The 26,326-nt window shown below is 28.2% G+C and overlaps 1 protein-coding gene and 1 long non-coding RNA gene across 4 annotated transcripts in view; both read left to right on the forward strand.

The window, feature by feature from the left end:
* Positions 1-1,115: 1,115 nt before the first annotated feature.
* Positions 1,116-3,919, forward strand: LOC136078071 (uncharacterized). The gene is made up of 3 exons (XR_010637496.1): positions 1,116-1,252; positions 1,437-1,539; positions 3,588-3,919. It is a non-coding gene; the product is annotated as an uncharacterized LOC136078071 (long non-coding RNA).
* Positions 3,920-4,339: 420 nt separating this feature from the next.
* LOC100201027 (putative uncharacterized protein DDB_G0282499) overlaps positions 4,340-26,326 on the forward strand; it is a 49,608-nt gene continuing 27,621 nt past the window's right edge. The window contains exons 1-3 of one of the 3 annotated variants that reach the window (XM_065792898.1): positions 4,340-4,434; positions 5,816-5,894; positions 20,712-21,188. In XM_065792898.1, coding sequence (XP_065648970.1) covers positions 5,874-5,894; positions 20,712-21,188 — 498 coding nt within the window. In that variant the 5' untranslated portion in view covers positions 4,340-4,434; positions 5,816-5,873. Of the gene's footprint in view, positions 4,435-5,042; positions 5,646-5,815; positions 5,895-17,787; positions 18,643-20,711; positions 21,189-26,326 lie in introns of those variants that run through there. The other 2 variants (XM_065792897.1, XM_065792896.1) reach the window with 2 other exon arrangements.

Below are 26,326 nucleotides of genomic sequence, written 5' to 3' on the forward strand. Positions count from 1 at the left end.
ATTGTTCACGCGACTAAATGTCGTGTAGACTGGAATCTTTTTACGTTTGATTCAGTCTACACTAAAATATGCAGTTAAGTAACCAAGGATCATGGCTTAATTTTGGTCAAAAGTTGAATGTTTTAATGTGTTAATATGTTGTAATAGGAGTTATATTTTTACACGTTCTTCGTATTATTTTAATCATAATAAATAAGTCTACAAAAAGATGCTCGATAAACCACCATATTACCGTCAACCGGGGTGACTTCGGACAGCGGGGTGTCTTCGGACAGAGCATTACTTATTATTCTACTTCAGTTTCTCTTAGCGATGGCGCGAAGCTACAAACGTAAACTAAACTTTAAAGTGTTGTGTGGAACAAGCTCTAAAGAAGATATAAAAAAAGCTATAGAAGATCACAGTAAAGGCATGAGTATTCGAAAAGCTGCTGATAAGCATAAAGTCAAAAAATCAAAATTGCATGATCACATTAGAAAACCCACCTTAAAGAAGGTTAGAAGGCCAGAAAATTATAAACAAAGCAGATGAGGTACTCATTGCTCAAATGCTAGAAGCTGTTGCTGATTAGGGTTTTCCTATCGGAAGATTAGAAGTCAAAATGATGGCTTTTGATTTCCTCAAAAATCATCGTGGGTAAAACAGTAGCAATTTGCAGATACCTGGAAATGACTGGTTAAATTCATTTATGAAACGAAGCAATATTTCTGGCAGAAATGCTTCTAACATTAAACGATCGAGATTAAAGTTAGGAGTAGAAATAATCAATAATCATTGTAGTTTTATCATTAATTATATGTGTATTTGAAATAGTTTACTAGTAGTTGTTTTTTTTTTGTTTTTTTGTTATTTGAAATAAAAAAATTTTAATCAAGTAGCTTTTTTACATAGTTATACATTCATTTTAAAATCCTTGATGTTGAAATTTCAACTTTAAAAATCCCAAGCTTCAAGTGTCCGGAGTCACCCCATTTCCTGATTTTGATTTTTTGATTTTCAGACTGTTTATTTATGCTAATATCATATTGGGAAGCTGAAAGCCAAAATTTCTTCATGTTCTTTATAATTACAGTGGTATGATCCACAAAAATATTTCCAGTTTGTATTGATTTTAATGAAACAGTTTAATATTTTCTTCCAAAATCGTCCGAAGTCATCCCAGTTGACGGTACCTCTTCTATACACACAGTTTTACACTAGAAATTGATTAAAAAACAAACTATTTTGAAGACTTTATCTTGAATGTTAAAATGTAAATGTTATATAATTTTTTATTTATTTATTGCTTGACATTTAAAAATTTTATAGCTGATAATATATTTCATAGAAATAATATTATTAGTAGGTATATATATATATATATATATATATATATATATATATATATATATATATATATATATATATATATATATATATATATATATATAAAACAGTATGAAAAAATGTTTACAAACATCTTAACTTGCAATGTGGGACTGGCTACACATCAGTGTTGTCCGTGTTTAACCGAGAAGTTCATTCAGATCATTTTATGAAGTAAGTTAATGTTTATTCTACATTATTGTGTTTTTAGGATATTTAAACACACTAAATATTACTTTTTATTTTATTTGGCTGCGGTAAGCAGGCTTTGTGAGGAAAAAAAAAAATGCTTGAAAGTGTTTGAAGTTCCAAGTTTTATCTTTAATTATTTATATTAATTATTATTTTTACTTTTATATTTTTGTTTTGTTTTCTGTTTTATTTTGTATTCATGAGTTTCAAAGTTATGTTCATTAAATTTTAAAATTGTTTAGATTTTATTTTGCATTTTTGTATACTTTTATTGTAACTTCATAAAATATTTTTATGAAGGATAAATTTAATCTGGCATTACTGTGAATAAAATGTATAAACACCTACAAAAAAGTATTTCAGGAATTATAATTAGTATATTCAAACGACTATTTGAATATGTTACATTGTATAAGTAATGAACTGATTCACAAATTTTCTATTTTTACAGATTTAAATCATTTATTAATTTTTCATACAAGTGTTGGTGTATATCTCAAAATACTGTGTTTCTCTCATTTATATTCATTAATATCCATTTATATGTTGCGTGTTCAAAATTAAAAACAATTTGTAGTTTGTTTTTCAAAGTTGATAAGCATCTGATACAAGGCATCAGATATATTTTGTATGAGGTTATAATAATCTGATACCTTGTATCAGATTATTAAAAACCTTGATGTTTGTGTTAAGGTTATCTAAGTAAAGCCATGATCCAAGCAGTGATGCGGCGTCCTGAAAGGATTCCGGATTTTTATGTCACAAAAAGATTACTTCAAGTATTGTAAATTTCAAAATAGGTATCACAAGTAATGACTTGCAAGGCTGCTCAGTTTTATGGCTTTTTATTAAAAAATTTGTGCTGAAAAGAATGTACAAGCAGTGGTGTACACTGGATTTTTAGATGTTTGAGTTTTGACACGTACAGGCATTTTGCAAACTCCAAACTTTTGTATGTTTATGCTTATATCAAAAAATAAAGTTTTGCAAAAAATTGGGGTGATTAAAGCTTGGGAACAAAAAAACCCTAATTTTTGGGCCCACCCAGCCCTTAATGTGGGAGCAACAAGTTTTTTCTTTACTATTTTTGTCTAAATTTATATTCATCAACGAATATTAAATTTCATGCAATAATCTCTTATTTTTCAAAAACTATGACCATATAAAGTTTTAACCCCCCTCAATTTGAGGGGGCTGTAAACATTGCAGGGTCATAAAAACTGAACACTAAGAGACTATTGCATGAAACTTGAAATTTGTTGATGAATATGAATTTAGATAAAAATAGTGAAGAAAATATGTTATAAATTCGTTGTTCCCATGTTAAGGGCTGGATGGGCCCAAAAATTAGGGTTTTTTGTTCCCAAACTCCAATCACCTCAATTCTTTGCAAAACATTCTTTTTTGATATAAGCATAAACATACAAAAGTGTAGAGTTTGCACAATGCCTGTAAGTGTCAAAACTCAAACATCTAAAACTCCAGTGTACACCACTGGTACAAGCAACAAATTTTTTGGTTTCATTTCTGAAAATCCTTTTGCATTTTGATTATATCTTGGTTTCAGAAATTATATTTGTTCAAATTAATTAATATAATTTTTTTAGACTTGGATTTTATTTAAGATAAGATATTCAAAATATCAAAATAGTTTATTTCTATTAGTTTTTATAAATATTACCTGTTATAAAAATATCAATAAGATGACACCTTATTGTTATGCTTTTAATAAATTAAGGTGTAGATGTATATAGTAGTTCTATTGGTTTAAGGTTAAGTTATCATATTGGTTTAAAAATAAATTATTCTATTGGTTTAAGATTAAGTTAAGGTTAACTATTTAATCCTCAACATATCTAAAGCTAGACTGTTCAACAAGCTATGCAAATTGCAGTGTGTGTAGATTTATGAAATAGAATTTATAAATGGAATGAAAATAGAACTTGTATGATAAATTGATAGGACAATTTTTTATTTTTATTTTTTTAAGCAATTATTATTTTAAGCAATTTTTTATTTTTATTTTTTAGGTATTGGCAGGCTGTATTGGACGACTTACTTTCCTGCGACGAAATCAAAAGAACCTTCAACTACAAACCAATTTAAAATAATTTTTATAGCAGCATTTCCTAAGAAGAATTTTTCCTTTTGTTTTATTTACTAATTAGATTACTTATATTTCATAATTTCTTTAAATTATTTTTAGAAATTGTTTAATTCTGGTGTTTTACAAAATTTTAAGTTTAAAAAATTATTTTACATATAGATTTTTAGTTTTTAAATAATTAGTTTTTATTCAGAAGTACAATTATAATTGCGTCCAATTTTTGTAATATTTTTTCTGCAAATATCAATTTGATATTATGTTATCAATGTGAAATTATAATCTCAAGATATAATTTAAAAAAATGGAAGGATGAGGTACATAAACATACGCTTTGTTTTCTTATTAATAAAATTCAAGTTTAGCGCTTAATGTCTGTACTGATGGAAACCACTCGCAAAAACTTTTGATTTTGATTGGTTTATTAAAACTTTACTGTTTTTTTACATGGTTTCCACTTATTGTGACTGGTAATGTGAAAACACGCGCAGACTGGCAATTAGGAGATTTTTGAACAAAAATAACGCCGTAAATTGTTTTATTTCACTAACTTTTTAAAAACTCGTTACTAAGAAATGCCAAATTATACTAATTATAAAAATAGTAAACCACAGTTAACGCGTCATTTTAATTCACTCATTGATTGAATATTCAATTAATGAGTTTGAAGCTTCTTTTGAACTTTTTCTAAAACGCTCAAGATGAGAAAAAATTCACTTTTTCTCATCTTGCTTCTTCAATAAGACAGCTTGGAAAATGAATTTAAATAAAAAGTAATGAATTTTTATAATATTTACAGTATTAAAAGAGTTGTATATAACAAACAAACATAAACAAGTTGAACTTTTTTTAGTAATAAGTATATACTTATTATTTGTTTACGTATTAACCTTAGAAAAACACCTTTCTGTATTATAACTTACTAAACTACATGTGCAAAAACCTCCTTCACAGATGTTATAATATATTATTTTTATTATTATTGCTGTTTATATTACCAATATTATTTTTATTATTTTAGGTGTCTGTTAAGTGTAGGTACACTTAAAAGAAACCTATATTAAGTGCTTATTGAATTTGTTTGCTATTCATATTTTTTTATACAATGATCATAATGAAAAAAAAAATCTTTTAAATTTTCATTTACATTATTCCTGATACCATAAATAAATAGCTTTGTTACATAAGCTTACTAAACATTCGTATAAACATAAAAACGTATGAACGGTGTTTAACATCTTTAGTAGAATATTGTAAAAGTTTTTTTGCAGTTCAGCGGCATCGTTTTACTTTGTTTACATCCTTTTTGCGTCAATTTGCTAAACAATAGGCTTAAATTTTATAATAACTATATAAGTTTTTGAAAGATTCAATATATTTTAATGTATTGAATCAATAATTTATATTCACTACATATAATCGAATCAAGGACCATTTATAATTAAACGTTATAAAAACTTTTATTACAATATTTACTTTTTGTTGCAGTTATATTGTTAAAAACATCTGTTAAAAAATTGACATAATATTGCATAGTTTCAAAAATTTACTTTTTATATAGTATTTTTTTTAAAGTAGTTTTCATTATGAAATTTTTAAGTTTGGACTTTTTTAAAGCTAAAGAGTTGAACATGTTTTACGCCATTTAGCCTAAAATTCTTGATTATTTGATTGAGATAAAATCCTTGATGTTGGTTTTTGAATTTAAGAAGAATTTAACCTAACTATATTTAAATAAATATAGTGGTAATTTAATAAAACTATCCAATACTACAGATTTAAATCTGCTGGTTTTATAAAGCATCGATGCGTTAAATTGATATGATAAAAGTACTTTTTAACATCTTATTAGCGTTTCTGTCAATAAGCCGATCATTTTTTGTATTATAACGATAGAATATATTTTATTTAAAATTAAACAGATTTTTGACAACATCCAGCATATCTGATTATACTACAAATTTTATCAACATATCTTAATGCGGTAAGATAAACATAAGAAATTAAAGTTGTATCTATAAATAAGTAAACATACATTAGGCATACATACATACATACATACATACATACATACATACATACATACATACATACATACATACATACATACATTGGTTTAAAATTGTATAGAAATTTTGAATATATTTGTAATAGAAACTATAGAGCTGGAACTTATAGATACACTGGTTCTATAAGAAAATCTTATTAGAAAATGGAAAGCTTAAAGATAAAGGTAAGTAACATATTTTTATAGTATTACAATTTATAGTTATAGATTTAACTCTGCTAACAGTATAGAATTTTATAGTGTTAGATCTGCTGACTCTGCTAACGGTATAAAGTTAAAAAAATATAACTTGATTGACCCGAAACCTGACGTTATTTTTAGCGTTAACAGCTAATGGTAGGTGTTCAACCATTTATTTTAACCCTAACCTCCAAACCTTTTCATTTGTAAACCAGCGATTTAAGCTCTGCGTTGCGCCGTGCTTATGATGAGGGTTCCAGATTTTTAAAATTGTTATTATTAATGCTTAAAAAATCATCAAACTTTTTTTTTATGTCGTTTTTTTAAAAAAAAAAAGATTGTTTTCAAAATTCTAGTCTCGATCAGTAAAAAAAAAAATTTTTCATAGGTTTTTCTAAAAAATAAAAACTAGCCTGACACTGTCGAAATCCATGTAAATCCATTTTTTATTTCGTTTTTCCTGAAATTTATTAAGTAAACGATATAACAAACATAAATTACATATATTAAATGTATTTTTTTTGTTTTTTAAAAAGTTTATTAAAGTCTTCACTGTAAAAGCTTTAACTCCTGCAGCAATTTAACTTAAAAAAATAAAATAAATAAATAAGCAAATAAAACTATATTTTTTCAAAGAAGAAAATAAACAACATATAATTAAAAAGTAAATCAAGACATCTTTTAAAACAACAACTACAAGCTGTTTTTCGCTAAAAAAAAAGATTTATTAGTTTTATAGTTGTAGCCGTAATATATACGTACAGCAAGCATGAAAAGCACCCCGCTATAAACAACCATTTGGAAAAATATTTGTTTCAAATTTTTTCTGCAACCAGAAATCTAACTTGCTAGAGTGCACAGTGAAGTTGATAAATATATAGTTAATTTTAGAATTTTCCTGATCTACTATTATACAATTGCGTTTTGGAAGTCAGTATGGAATATACTCACACTTGATTTTTAAATGGTGACTATGTGACAAGGAGTTGATAAATTTAGAAAAATATATATTATTACCTATGTTAAAATAATGTATTAATTTACAGAATTGAATTGGATCGCATTGTAGACGCCGAAACTCAGGTGATAGCAGGTTTTTTTTTTTTTTTTTTTTATAAACGCTTTGCGTTGAACAGATTCAAGGATGTAATAGTTTTTGTTTAGCTTTTATACAAGCTAAACAAAAACTATTACATTCTTGAATTTGTTTAACGCTTAAAATGTAAGTGTAAAAATCTATAGATTTTTACACTTATATTTTGATTTCGCTGGTAAAAGAGTAAGAAAAAAAAAATTTTAGTTTGAAAATTTCGCTACTTTGTTTACCATATCTAAAGGGATGTTATCAGGTTTAAAAATATGGATGTTATCAGGTTTAAAAATATGGATGTTATCAGGTTTAAAAATATGGATGTTATCAGGTTCCCCCAATAAAAATCTTTTAATTATCTGAATTTTTATTTTACTAAATTTAAATAATAGACCTTTTTTCAGAAACATGGGTCATTTTGACAATAATTGGACCTAGTATAGAAGGCTTTGATTTAATACATTTAACAAGTTTTGATTTCGGATCAGATAGATAAGTTACTAAATTATTGTGAACCGTTTCCGTATCGGAATCCATCCGTCAACTTTTATTTGCACTTAAGGAATTCTTTAAGGAAGAATCTCTTGTCTAACTCCTTTTCTAACGCTGTCCTTCAGGTCCGCTAACATGAAAATTGTTCTTTCATTTGCAAGATCTGCTCGAGCCTAAACGCTCTGTCTATGTGTGTACCACGCCTATACCTATAACCACGTCTACACTTATTTAAATCAGTTGCACGTATACTCCGCTGCGCATATCCCTGTATATTCCTATTTATCAAACCAAGTAAGTGGACGCAAAGGACGCTTAACGTCAAATAGGGGTTTGACAAGAAAGCACACCATTGTTTTAAACCAATAAATGTTTCCTTTTTTTTCCGTCTATTTGCGAAGTTGCAAAAACAACAAAGTATTTCACGCAATCTGGCTGCTAGTGTCTTTTGTAGTGCTTTTTGGTAATCTGGTTAATTCTCACCATGAATGACGAGACCTGATTGCCGAATTCTCCGATTGAGATAATAACTTTGATTGCTATAACAATTTTTAGTTCGATCACTTATTTTTTTCCACTCATTCCTTTCTTCCAACAAAGAGGAAGAAATTTATCCCCAACGGCTCCGGAATTTCTAAATACAAATAATGAATACAAGAAACACAATAGGCTGCAAGATAGGCTCCATACCAAACAATCTATTTGAACAGTATTTCCATTGGGCAATACAATGAAAAGGACTACTTTTTAAAAGGCTTTGTTTTTGGTAGCGTATCAGGAAAAATTGATCAATTTTTCTTGATTATAATTTATATTTCTTAAGAATCAATGGCCAGAATACTGAGTCATTTTTAACTCTGTTATCTTAAAAAAAAAATGTTAAAACATTTTTGAAATTTTAAGTATTATTTATTTAAACGAATGTTTGTATAAAAAACGAAAAACTTTAAAACATCAATTTTTATCAGTTAATTTTCAAATGAAGTAAGAGCAAAATTTAAAGGTTTTTTTATTTTCTACTGATTGTAGATCTTCGACATCTTCGCTCCATCCATATCGTCATTTGATGATTTTTTTTGTCCTGATCATACTTGTTCAATTTCGCCGACTTAAAAAAATTTGATTTAGTTTGATTTAGTATTCATAAATTGCATAAAAATATATTATCTATATATTTCAACTAACTTGACTTAATAGAATCAAAATTTTAATTAGTAATATTGTAAAACCAGCCTAAATCTTTAGGCATTTGTTTTCACTTCCTTTTGCTTAATAAAAGTTAATGTCTGATTTTGGGCATCAGAAAGCTTTTTACGATTCATTAATAAGGTTTACTGTAATTTTTTTCTTTAAATATAACACAAATACACGTAGCAACTCTTCAAGCGCGGTTAATTTAATAAAACGCTGATAGCTTTGCTATTTTATCCCCACAAAATAAAACGTAGCGATATTTAGCAAAAACACGACATAAATAACAGATTTATTTCTTTAACAAATATGCTCCAAATGTATGTGTAAAAAATTAGCATTTAAAAGAAAATTATTAATAAATTTTGCAATTTTATTGCTAAGCTATATAATAAAAGAATATTATAAAAATTCATTACTATTATTTTCTAAATTCTATTAAGTTCTATTAAGCTTCTTGTTGAATTCGGAAACCTCTGTCAAAAAGACACTATTAAAAACATAAAATACAGTATTATAAACAAGATACAACTTTTGTTGAATAAAAAGGTGATAAAAAAAGGTGATAAAAAAAAATACGCCACTCAGTTTTTTAATATTACATATGAATTTACATTACGTAAATATTTCATTACCTTAAAATCATAGTAATGAAATTTTATATCCCTCTTGGCCAAAGGTTTCCGAGACTAATACTCCATTCGCCCCTATTGGCGCTCTAGTGTATACACGGCCGGATTAAGTAATTCGTGGCCTTACGGCACTTTAGACCTTCTGGCCCCTGTTGGCGTCCTAATATTCAAATTTAATAGCAATTTAAAATAAAAAATTCTTTGTATTTGTTGCGCAATGGCTTTTTGATGTATTTTCTTTCGTATTTAAACAAGCGTCTCACGTTATTTATTATTTAAAAACACGCTGCAATTAGTATAGGTTTTAAAACACCTTTCGTCTGCATTTTAAGCTTGCAAATGCAGATATGATATCTTTTAGGTCAATTGAATCCAATACCCGGCTTCCTATTTAAACAATAGAAAGATCTGAAAGACATTCCTGAAAAAAAGCTCTAAAATGAAAACATTCGTTCAATAAGTGAAAGTTAAGATCGATAGGATATTGGTCAACAAGTTTTTTGCACTGCAAGTAATCTCCGAGATGTCAATGCTGCGGAGATTCACAGGAAAAGCAAACAGAGAGTTCAATCCAGAATAGGCTTTCTTTCTTTTATCTAGATCAATCAATAGTTTGTCCGTGATCTCATTAACGTCGGTAATTTTTTAAGATCGCCCAAAACATATTTTAGTTTCCACACTATTAATTTAATCATCGTAATGCCTCTTGCGTCTTAGGAGCCCTTGAACATAAACATATTCATCCTGCACATCGATTTCATGAAGTCAAAGTTCCTTTCACGTTTTCCAGAAAGAAACTTTGACTTCATAAAATCGATGCTTTGATGCAGAAAAGAAGTTATAAATTTTTTGAAGAAAGTTAAAGAAATTAACAGCAGCTCCATTGAATTCCGCGGCATATAAACTCCATAACCGCGGCTCAAAGCAATATTTTATGTAATTTTTTTATAATTACAAAATTAGTGCAAAAATAAATGATGTAAAAAAATGCAATTAAAAAAAAAAATTCCTTCAAAAGTTGAAATTATAACTAATGAAAAGATGATTTCGGTAAAGAAAACGACGGAAACCTCTTTGAAAACTTCTCAGAAAAATTATTTGACTGCATTAATTAATAATAGTGTAAGGCATTTTGACGTGTCCTAGCAGAAAAAATCTTAAAAAAAAAAAAAATTTTCATTTATTATTATTTATTATTTTAAGATTATTTAGTATGTCATTAAAGTGATATCTAAGTGATATAAAAGGTTAAATTTTTTTTCTTTTTATCGATTATTAAAGTTTTCGATATTATAAAAGCATACATAGGCTGCGCTAAGAAACGGGTTAAGGTGGTTATCAGGTAAAAAAAATATTTTCTGATTGCCAACATAATCATATACCAAAATTAGTTTAAAAAAAAAAAATACTTTTTAATATAAATAAAAATGCTCAAAAAAATAAATTGTTTTTTTCTTTTCTGATTCAGCACAAAATGCAAAAAATTAATGAAAAGGAAAACAACATTTTCTCAGCTTTTTTATGGCATTATGAGCTAAAACTTACAACACTGATAGATAATAATGTAATAAACAAAAGCATACTAGAAAAACTAAAAATAAATTTTATTTTTAAAATGGTATTTTTTAAGGATATTATCCTTTAAAGGATATTATCGCTACAAAATTGCTATAATCGCTATAAAATACAAAATCGCTATAAAATATCAGTATATTCAAATGGAAACAAGTTTAAGATTAGTTCTAGTAAGGTATTGTAGTTCTATCTATAAAGAAACAACCCTGAAAATTTGAACTCAATTGAATATCTGTTTAAAAAGATATGAATGATTTGCTGTTCGCAGTCAGACAAAAAAATACAATTGAGAAATCAAGCTTCAAAGTTTATAAACAATTAATACATTAAAAATTTCCTGACACATAAGAGTCTTCTCCCTCTTTCTCTTTCTCCTTATTAATGTAACCCTTTCTGATACATCTCCTTTTCCTTCTAGCCATTTTTTGCTTAGGAGTTGAATTTGTAATTGTGTTCTTTACTCTCAATATGCTCTTCTTCCACAAGCCTTAGATCATAAAACTTCCAGACAAGAGCTGCAAATAATTGAAAATTCTTGTGAAACCTCTTAAATCATCATTGTCTTTCTTCTCTGTTGCTTATATTTGAGCAATGCCACAATACAGCCAAAACAGATATTTTCATGTTGTACAAGGCTTTTTTACGATCTCCACTCCATGCTGCTATGGTATTTTGCCTAATGCTCATGCCATAAAAGTTTTCCATTTTATTAATGATCTTGTCTGTCAACCTTCCTTTCCCTGATATAATCTTTCCGTCATTTATTTTTTTACCCTTTAAGTCACATCGAATTTGACGTAGCCGAGTGCCTAGGCGTTTTTGGACATGACCAACGCACTCTATCTTTACTGGAACAAGATCATCTCCATATGGCTTTGCCTTTACAACATTCTTATAGGATTCAGTATCTCCATCTCCTATATAATGAGAATAACGCACATTGTACTTTGCCAATGATTCTGTAAAAAATGATAAAACACCTGCTGACTCCATGGTACCTGATGACTAAAAATAGTTGAGGTCACAAACATGCGTATTCAAAAACTTTCCATAGCCGCTTTTATTGCTCTTAATTTGCCACAAAGCACACCCACGACAAAACTTTGAAAATAATTGGTAATCAATAACTTTACGGTTAGTTTTTGCAACAGCAGTGCATATGCCATTTAGAGATGAATGACCACGTTTCTGCCATGAACCGTCAATTCCAATTTGTATATCAACAATATCATTTTGAGTTGCAGTTGGAAAATTTTTGTTTCTAACCTCTGTCACAGCATCCTTCGTGCTATCACAAGAAGCAGCTTAATAAAATTTTAACAAGTCAGAGTTTATTTCATTATACGAGAACAAACTTATTGGTGGGGGCATATTCAAAATAGATACAAATACTTTCATTGCCTCGTGACCTTGTCCAATTTCTCTAAAGGCCATAAGAGTTCTCACATTAATTTATTGAGATTTTATTCCTCTGGTATCTCTATCAGGTATACTAAATGCTCGTGATGAATTAAATTTTATTGAAAATCCCTTTGCTTTTTCATCAAGATATTCAAGAGCAATTTTCTTTGAATTATATTCACCACAGGATCCAATGCTACAAATTAAATCTTTAAATATTGAGAAATGAAAAAAATAGAAAAAATTTATCGTGTTTAGTTAAAGGTTGATCAGCTTTATCTATGGAAATGTTTAACTTTGTTGAACTAGCACATGGAAATATATATAATCCATCATTGTTTGTAACTTTTTCAGGCTGTTGCAAAAAAAACTTTCTTAGTATATCTATTACCTTGAAATATTCGGTTAACTTTTCTTTTTTTTAAATTTTTTTTCTTTGCTATAATAACTTTTTTTTAACAATTTTAAACTACCTTCTCTCTGCATAACAAATAACATCAAAACATACTACTTAGCTTTACAACTAGGGTTAGGACTATTGTAATTGTAATTGTAAAAATTTAATACAATTACACATTACAATACAATAATATTGTATTGTAATATTACAGAAACAATAAAAAAAATTTATTTTGGTATTGTATTGCTGTGATGAAAAACATTTACAATAAGTATTGTATTTTTTTTTTTTTTTTAACAATACAATAAAATTCGAGAACTATTGTATTGTATTGTTTTAATGAAATAAAACTACAATAACTATTGTATTGTTTTGATGAAAACAATTACAATAACATTGTAGTGTATTACTTTACATTAAAGTAGAAAAGCTAACGTATTTTAAAGTATTTATATTCATCTCTGACAAACTTACTATTATTTTTGCTATTTTTTATTTACGGATTTTCAATATATTGCAAATTTTATCTTGTTATGTGTTTCTTAGCTCTAAATGGCCACAAGATATTGCCTGTCTGATGATAGCCTTACTATTATAAAAATAACATTCATAAATTATTTTATTCAGCCCTTTTATTTTTTCCTCTTGATATTAATGCTGCAAAGCAATTTAAAATATATATGAAAATTAACTTTAGTAACACAAACAGTTAAACATAATAATTCTTCTTAAATAAAAATGTTAATGTCTTTTATTACAATAACAATATATTGTTATTGTATAACAAAGACGAATTACAATACAATATTTATTGTTATTGTAGTGGGTCATTACAATACTTTTTTTTTTCAGATATTGTTATTGTTTTACAAAGATGAATTGCAATACAATATTTATTGTTATTGTATTACAGAATTACAATAGTTGTAAATCACAAGTATTGTTATTGTTTCTAAATTAAGTTAATACAATAACAATAATTATCGTTACTGTAATTGTTTTCATTACAATTACAATAGTCCTAACCCTATTTACAACTCTAGTTCAAAAGTTTAGTTAATTATACACCCCAAAGAAAATAAATAATTATTTAAATCTAGTTTTTAGGTTAATATATCTATAAAAACAATTGGTTGCTATGCGCATCACTAAGTAAATTTTTTTTACTCTTATCAACTAAAACAATTTTTTTACATTTTTTTATTTTTAAACCCATATCATGTTATATATTGTTGAAAGCCAATTAAATTTCGCACAAAGTTGGCTAATAAACCAAAAAACACTTTTTTTCACAAAAATCGCTATTTTTTACCTGATAACCACCTTAACCCGTTCTTTACGCATCTGGAGATTATCACGCATCAGGAAATATTGCGCTTAACCGGTTAAACGCGATATTTCCAGATGCGTAGAGTAAATTTAAACATCAAACCTTTTGATTGTGAGTCAAATGTTGTACCACTAGCCAGCTAACTCACTTGTTTGAAAGAAAAGTTTTGGAAGTAAATATTCTTGTAAACGTAAATACGTGGTACATGGTATATTTACCACGCATTTTTCAGCAAATTTTGTAGAATTACATAATTGTTTCGTCAGCTTCTCCATAACAATGGCAAAAAATAATTTCATGATAAAAAATAAAGTGCATGATATTAAAGAAAAAAAAAAATTTCCAAGCATAAAGAACAATTTAAAACAAAAGTTTTATATTTGATGTTAAAAGTACCACACAAGAGTTTTCTTCTAAAGATCAAAGTATGTGGCTGGGCCGGATTAAGGGTTTTAGGGGCCGGGTGCAAAAATTATTTGGGGGCCCCTTTCCTAAAAAAATATTTAAACAATCATTCTTATTTCTCTTTATTTCTGAAAATGCGATCTCTGCACTACTATTGGTGATACAATGGGTTATAAAAATCCAATATTCATTGTTAATATTCATTGGAAAAACTGATTTTGTTTTATTCCTACGAATTGCTTGCAAACATCCTTGAGCTAATACATTCTTTTCATTTGCCATAAGCTTGTAAAACTCGACAATTTCATCATGAAATTGTGTATCTAAGTCTAAAGGATAAATTGTACACAAGGACTTGGCAATAGTAATAATGAATGGTCACGGTTGGAAAACTAGTTAGGAAACCAAATTTTTTTTGCAGATTCATAAGCAGAACGCCTTTCTTTCAAGCACATTTTCAAATTGTCTATGATAATTTTAATTAAGTGTTTAATTTTAAATTTGTCATTAGCATTAAAAACCACTTTATTCTCAATATTCTCACCAACTTTTACTAAAAATTGCGCATATATTTTCTTGTAATTTATAATGCTTGTACTGCTTCGAAATAATGTTAAGAATAGCTTTAGCTATACTCTTTACTTTTTAAGTTCACAACATAAGAATAGCTTTAGCTATACTCTTTACTTTTTAAGTTCACAACATAAGAATAGCTTTAGCTATACTCTTTACTTTTTAAGTTCACAACATAAGAATAGCTTTAGCTATACTCTTTACTTTTTAAGTTCACAACATAAGAATAGCTTTAGCTATACTCTTTACTTTTTAAGTTCACAACATAAGTTATGCTCTTTCAGCATTTTTATCAATTTAAAAAAATAGTATGAAATTTAAATGAAAAGTTAAAAGTAAAAATATACATATGACGAAAAGCAAACTAAAAATCCTAAAGCCAACTACAAAAATTAATTTCTGTATTTTTTAGTAGTTTTGAGTAACATACTTATTCCGTTCAGTCATATTATTTTACGTGTTAAAAATCGCATTTTATACATTTTTATGCTCTTACAGTAGTGATATATAGGTTCCAAGGAACCCCCATCTGCAGTGGCATAGTTGTTAAAAAATTGGGGCCTCCTGCTACGAACCCATTTTTGAAGGCATATACAATGCAATCCTCGTGTGACTATCATCTGACTGCTTAAAAAATTGAAAAAAAAGAGAGTGTCATCCGCAATTTAAAAGAGAGTCATACAAATCTTAATCTTGAGAAAATGAACCGACATCAAAAGTTTCATAACGAAATAGTTCTATATAAAATATTTTTTATGTAGGGGAAAGGCGCCTATGATGGCATAGCGCCTATGATGGCATACCGGTCATATTTCCATTAAAATTGGTTTTAGTAAAAAAATGATTAGACCTACATGACTATACTGACTTTACATTAGTTTTAGTGAAAAAACGTCCCTTGTGCACAAGTATTGTTTTTATAATCAACAAAAATCGATTTTGGGATGTGCTGTTGTAGTTTTATTTCCTTCATATATTTAAGATTGTGATTTTACTATTAACTGTGCAGAAATGAAATTTTCATGCATTTTATATTCAAGTTTTGTGCATTTAGTGGAATATTTACTTTAATTTTATCTTTTGAACAAAGCAGACACAGCTTGTTTTAATGAAAATGATGAATTTTACCCATGATGGCATACTGACGAGTTGGGGGTGTTGAAATATTGACGAGTTCGGAAAACCTTTTTTTTTTATAAGAAAAACTTATTTTTAAGTAAAGTTAAAAGAAAGCGATGCTCCAAAATTTTTTTTTGGTCCAAAAAATACGTAAAACGCAATATATCCTATGCGCATGCGCAAAATTTTACAATGCTGGTGTGTAGCATGAAATGGTAAATTAGGATGGTTTCGAGTAATTTCTGGCTTTTCTGAGGGAAGGCTCTGAGGTTAAATGAAATCATTAAGTTACCCTCGATCCTAACTAGCCCCATCCTCCCCTATGCCATCATAGGAGCAGTGGTTGCCTATGATGGCATACTTGTGCTTTTTTTTACAATAAGAATAATTTATAAAAAAAATAAAACTGATGAAAACTCCCAGGGTAATTATTGTTCTTGATGTAACAAGGAATGTATCCATATCAAAACTTTTATTATTGGTCTACAGGATACTGAATAATGAAGCTTCAAAGTTAAGTATGCCATCATAGGCGCCTTTCCCCTACTTATGTTTAGAGACAATGGCTGGAAGCGTTATTTTTTCATAACTGCAAAGTTTATACGGAATGGTTAAAAAAAAAAAAATCTGGCATAAACTTGGGTTTAAACCGTTATCAGGTTTAAAAACTTCAGTTATTAAGATCTAGATTTAGAACGTTGCAAAAGTTATTGTTAAACTCGCAAGTATCATCACAAAATTTCAACTTATTTAGACTGCTTCAGAAATTTAAAAAGTTTTTAAGAGACTTATAAATAATTTTTTAGAAAATTGTAAAAAGATAAAAACGTGCACGTCACAGATCAGAGAGTCACCAAACATTTTCCATCTTCTTAAGTCAGAAAGACTTGTGTTTCTGAAACGACGTGGCCGGTCTTTTCAAGACTATTGATATAGTAAGTATCCCGAGTGAACGACGTCTATTTAGTGAAAGCTCATCCCAGAGCCTCAAACTTATGTTGTTTTTCAACAAAAACATGTATCCTATCTCAACCGAGTTATCTGTGTGAAAAAAAAATGTAAAGTGGAAGCCTTTGATAGAATCTTAGAAAGAAGACTAAAAAATATTAGTAAAGTGGAAGCCTTTGAAAGAATCTTAGAAAGCATTTGTGTGACCACTTCACATTAAGTGAAGTAGTCAAATCATCAAGCAATTTTTCACTGCTCTTAAAAAGAGGCTAGCTCTTTTTAAGAGCAGTGAAAAGGACGTGGGAGCTTACTAGGGGAGTAAGAGGCTCTGTAGAGGCGGTTAAAAATCCCTCTCACGTTGTAAATAATGTTGTTTTTTGCTAGTATGAAATTTTATACTAAACAATTAGTAGTAATGGAATTCCTTATTTATACCACAGCAATCATTTCTTGCGCGTACAAAGAGATGATGTAATGCTTATTATTCTGCCTACTTTTGTCGAAAATAGGATACCTTTGCTTATGTGGGTTTATTTTTTAATGTAAACAAAGCTAAAATAGGAAAGCTTAGCCCTTTGAAATCTGATCTGCTAATGAAATCTAATGTGTTATAATAATTTATTTGTTTTAACACAAAACATAGCTTTTAAGTTTTATATTTTAAATTTGTTTTTTAAATTGTGTGTGTTTTCTATAGTAAAGTATTAATATTGTAGAGTTTTAAATATATATATATATAATTAATTTATAAGTACTAATTTTAAAACATCAAAAAGTAAAAACGCAAAATAATGTTTTACCATGGAAACGTTCTCTTTGCTCTGCTATTATTGCTTACTTAGTGTGTTTTATTGATTTTGTAAAAAGAGATTAAATTTGCATTCAAGTAGAGTTTTAGTTAAAAGTGTTTTGTCAACGGATTAAATAAAAAGACTTATTTTTGAATTTGCTTATTTTTGAATTGCTTGTTTTCATTAAATTGTGTTTGTATTCATCAAGTTCATTGCATTTATATTTCACAAATATGATCAAAAGGATTTTATTTTATTTTTCTGGTCTTAGTAAAACTTTCCATTCGATATAGACAAAAACTATTCAAAACAAATCTACACAAAAGTATGTTTAAAAATTCATTATCTTCAGTAAATATCAAGATGGAAAATAACCAAAATAAATTCAAAAAAATAAATTTTACCATAAAAAATATTTCTGAAATGAATTCAGCAGACTCAAACAATAACAATTGCGTAGTTAAAACTCAAGAAATCGTAAACGAAGAATCCTTCAGGAGACGCGCTGAAGTGAACGAGACTGTTTTGAGAACTGCAGCTGATCGGGCGGCAAGAAGAGCAAAAAGAGCCCAACAATTAAGTTCTGGAAACGAGCCCTCAGTAAATATACCACCTAATGTAAATACTATAGAAAAGGTTTCAGATAATGTAACTGTAAGCACGGAATCACCTTCTAAGTTAGTTCCTTCTTCAAGTGGTCTTAGAAGAACTGCAACTTGGTCTCCAAGCAATCGTCAAAGTGCTGTACTAGGAATAAAAAGTGCACTTGATAAATTTACTTCTCAGGTAAAAAGTAACCGTTTCTTGGTGACAATAGTTGCTGCCAATTTTTTTCCAATCATTGTTAAAGCCTGAGTTTTATAAGCATGCATTTTTTTAAATATCATGCCCAAAGTAATATTTCTTTGCATTGATACTTATTACTTATACTAATAGTTGTATCTTACACATTTAGACGTAATTAATTTTTAAGTTTAATCTGAAAAAAAGTCTTTTTCTAAAATTTAATAATTAATATTATATAAGTCAACATGCATTGTGTGTTTTATCAGAATTTGATTCATATCAGTTATGAATAATATTAAATATAACATATTGTATAGCATAGCAAAAAGACAGCTGATATAAAGTCTTTTTGTGTCAAAACCATTTCACAGGTGGCATGTGTCAATTTTTCACAGGGCTCTTCAATTAATAAAATTTATTTTTATATAATATTTGATAAAAATATGATAATAATAATGCTAACATAATTTCCAAAAAAAATAAGTTTTACCTTTAAAAATAGTTCTAAAATGAAATCAGCAAACTCTAACAATATACACCATATACAATATATACTATATATTTTTGAGTCTGCTGATTTTATTTCTGATGACAACAATTGATGTTATATATATATATAATATAGATGAATAGCATCAGTTGTTTTTCTGTATCAAAATCATTTCTCGGGTGGCGTACATTGATTTTTCATAGGGCTCTTTGATTAAAAATATTTTTATATAAATTTGATATAATTTATTAAAGAGTTATTAATACAAATTAACTAAATAATTATTAAATAGTATTATTATTGATCGATAAACATTAGTGATGGGTTAAGATAAAAATTTAGCAATTAAGAGTCATGAAAAAATTAAAAGTTTTTTTGAATGTTATAATAATGTATTACTACTACTACTACTACTACTACTACTACTACTACTACTACTACTACTACTACTACTACTACTACTACTACTACTACTACTACTACTACTACTACTACTACTACTACTACTACTACTACTACTACTACTACTACTAATAATAATAATAATAATAATAATAATAATAATAATAATAATAATAATAATAACAATAGTAATAATAATACTTCTACTGGTACTTGTGGTTAGAGATCTTGCTCAGAATGTGAATTTCCTGGTTAAAAGCCTTTTGGCAGTGCACTGTATTAGACTGATAGATCTTGAAGGACCTTAATGGCATTAAAAAAGTTCTATTGTTTTTATCAATATTTTTCAGCAAAATATTTTATTAGTTTTAGTTTTTGTACTCTTTAGAATAATGTTTTAACATGTTTCAACACAATATAATATAGAAATATAGCTGGTGTTGGAAAATAAGTTTCGTTTCTCTCTAATAATCCATGGCATTTAAAACTTCTTTAAGATGTAATTAAATATATCTAAAGTTCAAGTGTATGGTATTGTATCTTCAAAGAATTAGGCATTAAAATTGCATTTATATGTAAAGCATTTTTGAATCTTAATTATTGTTGTGATAGTGATTTTGAAACATTTCTTTTATTACTTGATTTTTAAGCACTGCTTACCAGCAGTACCTTTAAAGTGTAGTAGAGTCAATAAAACTGGCAGTGGAAATGCTGTGTTGTAAAATTGCCACGTTATCAACAGGTTGGCATATTTTATGCATTGAAAATTGCTGGCAGAATCTTTTAGAGATTTTGGCAAGCACATATCATCAGTGATCACTGTTCATCTAATTGATTTTTTTATAGTTTCATTTAATTTGATGCTATTAAGAAGCAAAACTTGGAATAATTTAATGCCTCGAAATTAAAATTAAAGAGCTTGAAAATAACCGTTTTCAAAATAATAGTTTAATAGTTTTTTTTTGCTTAGGAAAAATTGCACTGTGTTTTTAAATTATATAGCTGAACACAAAATATATGTAAAATTATAATACTATAATAATTTAAAATTATAATTTAAAAACAAATTTTCATTCAAAGGATTACATAAATAATCAATTTATGTTAATATACTTTTTATACTTCAATGCTATTCTTTATTAGAATATTTTATATATACATTATATACACATTTTAGGAATCACGGGCCTTACCAGAGTTTGGAACTTCATACATTAAAAAAAAAAATGATGTTGAAGAAAAAGAGCAAAAGTTTTCTGTTACCAATAAATATACTCCTACTGTTCCTGGTATTTCAATCAATAAAGTTGGTACAAATGTAACAACCAGGCTTCAAAGTACTTCCACAATTTCTTCAAATAATTTAGATAATGGTGGTTTGCCAGCAGCAAAAGATAATGGGTTAAGAAATAGAAATTCTGTGTTAGTAAATGATTCTTCAGAAAGTAAACCTGTTCCCCTAAACAATAATAAACCTCACATTACATTATCACCTCAAAACTCAGTGTTAACCAAGTCTCTAAGCTCAAGTCAAAATAATTTGCAGAACACAGCCAATGCACTGGCAAAAAAAGTAAGTTCTGATAGGTCATCTATTTCAAATACAAGTTTTAACAGATATAGTCAAAATTTAAAGGACGATTATGGCGTTCAGGTATTTGATTTTTTATTTTTTAGTTTATTTTATATTTTTCAGGGATTATCTTTTTTCGGATATTTCCAAAATGGTTATTTTGTCTTTCATATTTTCAGCTGATGTATTTCTCATTTATTTCTTAATATTTCATTGTTAAAGGACTGTACATCCACTGTTTTTAAATTCCTGTATGTGATAGTATGGTACAACTTTTTATTTTATTTCTTGTTCTACTTTAAAATCAATGAGAAAATGATCACTTGAATCTAAGTCTGTCACAGCTAGCATAATTACTGATATTTCATCTGGCTTATTAATTACTACATCTAGTATGTGTCCCATTTTATGAGTTGGTTCTTTGACTTGTGTAAGATTTTTTTAAGATTAAGATTTAAGATGTGTAAGAAATTAAAGTGTAAGATAAGAAATTAAAGTATAAGATAAGAAATTAAAGTGTAAGATAAGAAATTAAAGTGTAAGATAAGAAATTAGAGTATAAGATAAGAAATTAAAGTGTAAGATAAGAAATTAAAGTGTAAGATAAGAAATTAAAGTATAAGATAAGGTAGGAAATTAGAGTGTATGATAAGAAGTTAAATTGCAAGATAAGAAATTGGTTCTTTGTCTTGTGTAAGAATCACTGGAAAAGTGAATGCAATTTTATGTTGAAAAATTTTATCTAAAAAGTATAGTAATTACCTTGCAATTTTGATGAATCAAGGTTGCAAGGTATTTAGGCCGTAACAATATCTTTCATGCGTTGATATACCTATAAAGAACGAACTTAAACTTCAGTGAATGTATAGATTGAAGCCCCTATAGATGGCTATTTAAGTATGATGTCATCAATTGTGTTTAAAGTGATCCCCAAGCCAAGTCCTGTTCATATCTTAAATAGTCTTTAAAAAATAAGTTTCATGTTAATTAAACTTTCAAAACAAACTGTTTATAGAAATATAAGCAAAAAACGCTTTTGTTGGTAATATTAATAATTATGTCAATACAATTGTAATTCCGAGGGTTGGGTCTGATTAATACACTTTTGTTGTTAATTGTAATAATGATGTCAATACAAATGAGTTCTTAAAGTCAAGTTAAAAGTTACCTTTTATCAAAGATATAATAATCGAATAAAAATAAGTTGATCAATAAGTAACACTTTGAATAAATTTACTTTAATGGGAAATAAAAAAAATTATTAATGGAAATAATAAAATAAAAAAAAGTAGAAAAGCAGTATTCTTCATTTAATTACAAGTCTCCAGTCGAATGCTTTATGTAGCGCAAAAAGGAAAACCCAGTCTAATTGTTTAAATCGTTTAAACTCTACAGTTAATTATTATTCAAGCCAGATATTTTTACAATGAAAAAAACTATGAAGATTCATGAAGTTAACCTCTCAACAGGAGTATAATAGCAAAACAACAACGTTTTTTGTAAATATCTCAATAAATAATGTTTATATACAAAATAAGCATAACTTGTCTTAGCACTTGACACTTCCCTTTAATTTGCAGCTAACTCTAAATTTATGTGTGTGTATACATATATATATTAGAGTGCGGTGAATTTTTTTTTTAATAATTCATTTAGCATGGATGTTCAGAGGTTGTCCATTCATATCAGAATTATTCTTGAAAAATATCAATGCTCTAGCAAACTATCTTGAGGTGCCCCAAGACCTTTAAAAATTAAATGGCTCCCTAATATAATAAAAAAAAAAGGTTTTTCAAAAATAATAGTCGTTTTATAAAGAGCAAATAAAAAAATATTTAAAATTAAACTTAAAAATAATTACATTTTTCATATTTAGTTAAAAGATCTCATTTTTATTGTAGTAAAATTAAAAGTAATATATATTTTTTTGAAATAATAATTATTTTTGAAACTTTTATGTTATTTCAATTCATTTACTTAAACATAAACTTAAACACTTCATTTACTTAAACATACATGTCATACTTAAAAAATTTTTTTTTTAATAATACTAGGGACCCGTTTAATTTTCATGTATGTATGTATGTATGTATGCATGTATCATGGTTTGTAGATCTGGGAGTCCTAATATCAATGAAATACCCTATAAAAATTCTTTTAGGTGGTAATTGTGTATACTAATTGTAGCACAAAATGAGTAATTTCAAAATCCTGCATTAAAATCTAACGGACTTATTTGACATTTAAGTTTTTATCCAAAAGTGTTCCTTTCATATACACTATGGATAGCTTTTAAGACCAAAATATTTGTTTTCGTGAAATTTTTATAAAACATGATATCTAGATCTGTAAAAATAGGGACTTTTTATTTTTATTCATTTATTTTCTACAAGACTTCACTTACGAGATAAGTAACAATTTTCTTTTTGATAATTGATTAAAATACTCTTTAAGGAAAGACACATCGGAAAGCAAATGTTTCAATTTTTTTTTTCTGAAATAAATTATGTAAAAAATCTTTCTAGTGCTGAGTTTATATTTTCTTGCTATTATACTCAGTTACACATTTCAGGAGATGCTTGGCATAATCGGGGTGGGAAGAATCTCGTATGTACCTATCCCAATAAACCTTGAAGTTTGAGTGCAAGGCTTCTGTTGCTTGCTCACTGAAGAGACCCAATCCCATTTTTTTTGTCTTGATGAACTGAGGCACATGGAAAAACACTGCATGCGCTTTAGGGGTAACTGAAATCAGAAGTTTAATGTAGCTCTGTTGGAATTGAGCAATCTTGGATTCGTAGTCAAGGTCTAAATTCTGGCCAAAGCAAAAAGTCACAACATCCTTAAATAGCGTAAGTGTTTGAATGAAGCCATGAGCTTGAGCAAAATCACAAAGAGTTTTGATCAAGTGATCTACCACACCAAGTAGCAAATGAAGCTCCATGGGTGGGATAGCCTCAAGGACGAGCTCCTCTATCAATTCCCAACTTCAAAATGGCAAATTCTGTTAATTTTCGAGCTGATTTAAAGGCTTCACTGAGACTGCTGATACTTTGGCAATGAACCACCTGGCACGATTCCTTATTTTCTGCCAGAGTTATGCTGCTGACAATAAACTGATCATGAAGTTTTTGGCCAGCTTGAGCAAACTTTAGAGGGAAACTTGGCTCCACCAATCTTACAGGACTAATTTGATTCAGGGCTGAGCCAAGTTTTTGCATTCCATTGTTGGACAGTCCAGTATTCTGCTGTATTTGAACCATATTTTCCGGTGTAAGAGGTTCTTTAAAGAGTTGCTGAACTGATGGACCTAAACAAAAAAAGTAGAAAGTTCAAAATCAATCAAGTGATTAAACTAGATAAAGATTTGAGAATTTAATTTAGAACAAAATGTAATAAGAATATTTTTTAAGTAAATTAAATTAGAATCAATTAAGAATATTGAAGGAGCATTTTTAATTTACTTTAATTTTGCCACCCCTATTTAGCCCTATTAAAATATTTGATTGACAAGTTCAAACGTTTTTTTAAATTAGATTAACAATATCAAATCAGCACAGCATACCTCTTCTTATAGACAACATCTTTCCACTTGGTTGACTAAGCCTGATAGTTCCATTTGGAGAGGCACTTTTAGTAGCCAAGACTGCTGAAGCAACTTGCTCTGCTCCTATGGGATCTGCAGCTGCAATTTTCCCTAGATTTTCATGGCGAGTTCCTAAAGTGCAGTTGTGAGGAAGCCCGTGTCCAATAATTGACAAGCACTTTGTGCAACATTTTTCAGCACTTTGAGAAGCCTGCTGTGGGAGTTTGGGCTCTGAGTCTTTGAATTTGCTGAATGGATGCTTTTCTTTTCTGTTGAGCTTGACAATTTGGCAGAGTAAACACTCATAAACATTAGAAAAATGAGTTGCAGGTTTGATTAAAATTGTCTCAAAGTGGTAAAGTTTTAGCACAACGGTTGTTTTCCCATCACAAAGCTTTCCAATCTGAGATCGACATGAGGTACAAGTTGCCAAAGGCACTCTCTCATCATTAAAATTGAGATCTTTCTGGATTTGTTGAAGGATTTTTGATTTGTAGTTTTCGGTCAGCTCTTGGTCACCTTTTTTCATGCAAATGACATTAACAGATTTTCTGCATTCTTCATGGGTCTTTGCAAACGTTGGCATCTTCAAACTTAACAAATATATTCACAAAAACCTTGTTTACAATTTTCTTTGTTTTCTACAACTGCCTCTAACGGAAAAAACTCTGGATACGAACACAAGGTTCGAGCTTTCAAAAATACTCTTGAATCAACGTAATAAATCAAATTTTGAAAAAAGTTATAAAAATAAGACAATTTAAATATTTGATAGGCAACATTTCTTACTTTAATAATTTTTTTCACAGAGCATGTTTACCGAATTTAGATCATTTAGTTTATAAATACTTGGAGACACAAATTTCCATTTGAATGTTAATCAGGGATTTCAAAACACCTCAATACAGACTCCCATAGACATGTAGTATTACCAACTAAAAGGATTTTCATAGGGTATTTCATTGATATTAGGACCCCAAATCTACAAACCGTGATATATATTTACTATAGTGCATATAGATATATTTACTATAGTGCATATTGATATATTCACTATAGTGCATATAGATACAAATATTTACTATAGTGCATATAGATACATTGCAGGGCTCCTATGCATTTTTGTTGTTGTTGTTGTTGTTGTTGTTGTTGTTGTTGTTGTTGTTGTTGTTGTTGTTGTTGTTGTTGTTGTTGCAAAAAGAAAAAAATAAGCCAAGCATTAAAAACTTATTGCTGCTCCCTAATATATACAGGCAGGAGTAAATGAGTGCAAGAGCGGAGAAAAGCTCCCCTAAAATGAAGATGGCAAGCCATGCGAGCTGCTCCTCTAAACATCTTCTTAGAGCTTTTGGTTTTGGCATGAGCTATCTGTTTATTCATTAAAATTGCTTATTAAATACAAAATTTGGTTTTATACTTGCTACAAGCATATGTATGTAATGTAAATGTTACAAGAATATGTAATAGTATAACAAGCGTCATTGGCGTGGTGAAAAAAATTCTTCAGAAAAATATTGTCTTTGGGTTTTCACACTAGTTATCGATTTATTAACAACATTACTTATTTGATAAAAAATTTGATAAAGAGCTATATATGTTTTTACTGCATATAAAAAATGTTTAATATTTTGTT

This window comes from Hydra vulgaris, chromosome 03 (assembly GCF_038396675.1).
Source record: "Hydra vulgaris chromosome 03, alternate assembly HydraT2T_AEP".
NCBI classification, from domain to species: Eukaryota; Metazoa; Cnidaria; class Hydrozoa; order Anthoathecata; family Hydridae; genus Hydra; species Hydra vulgaris.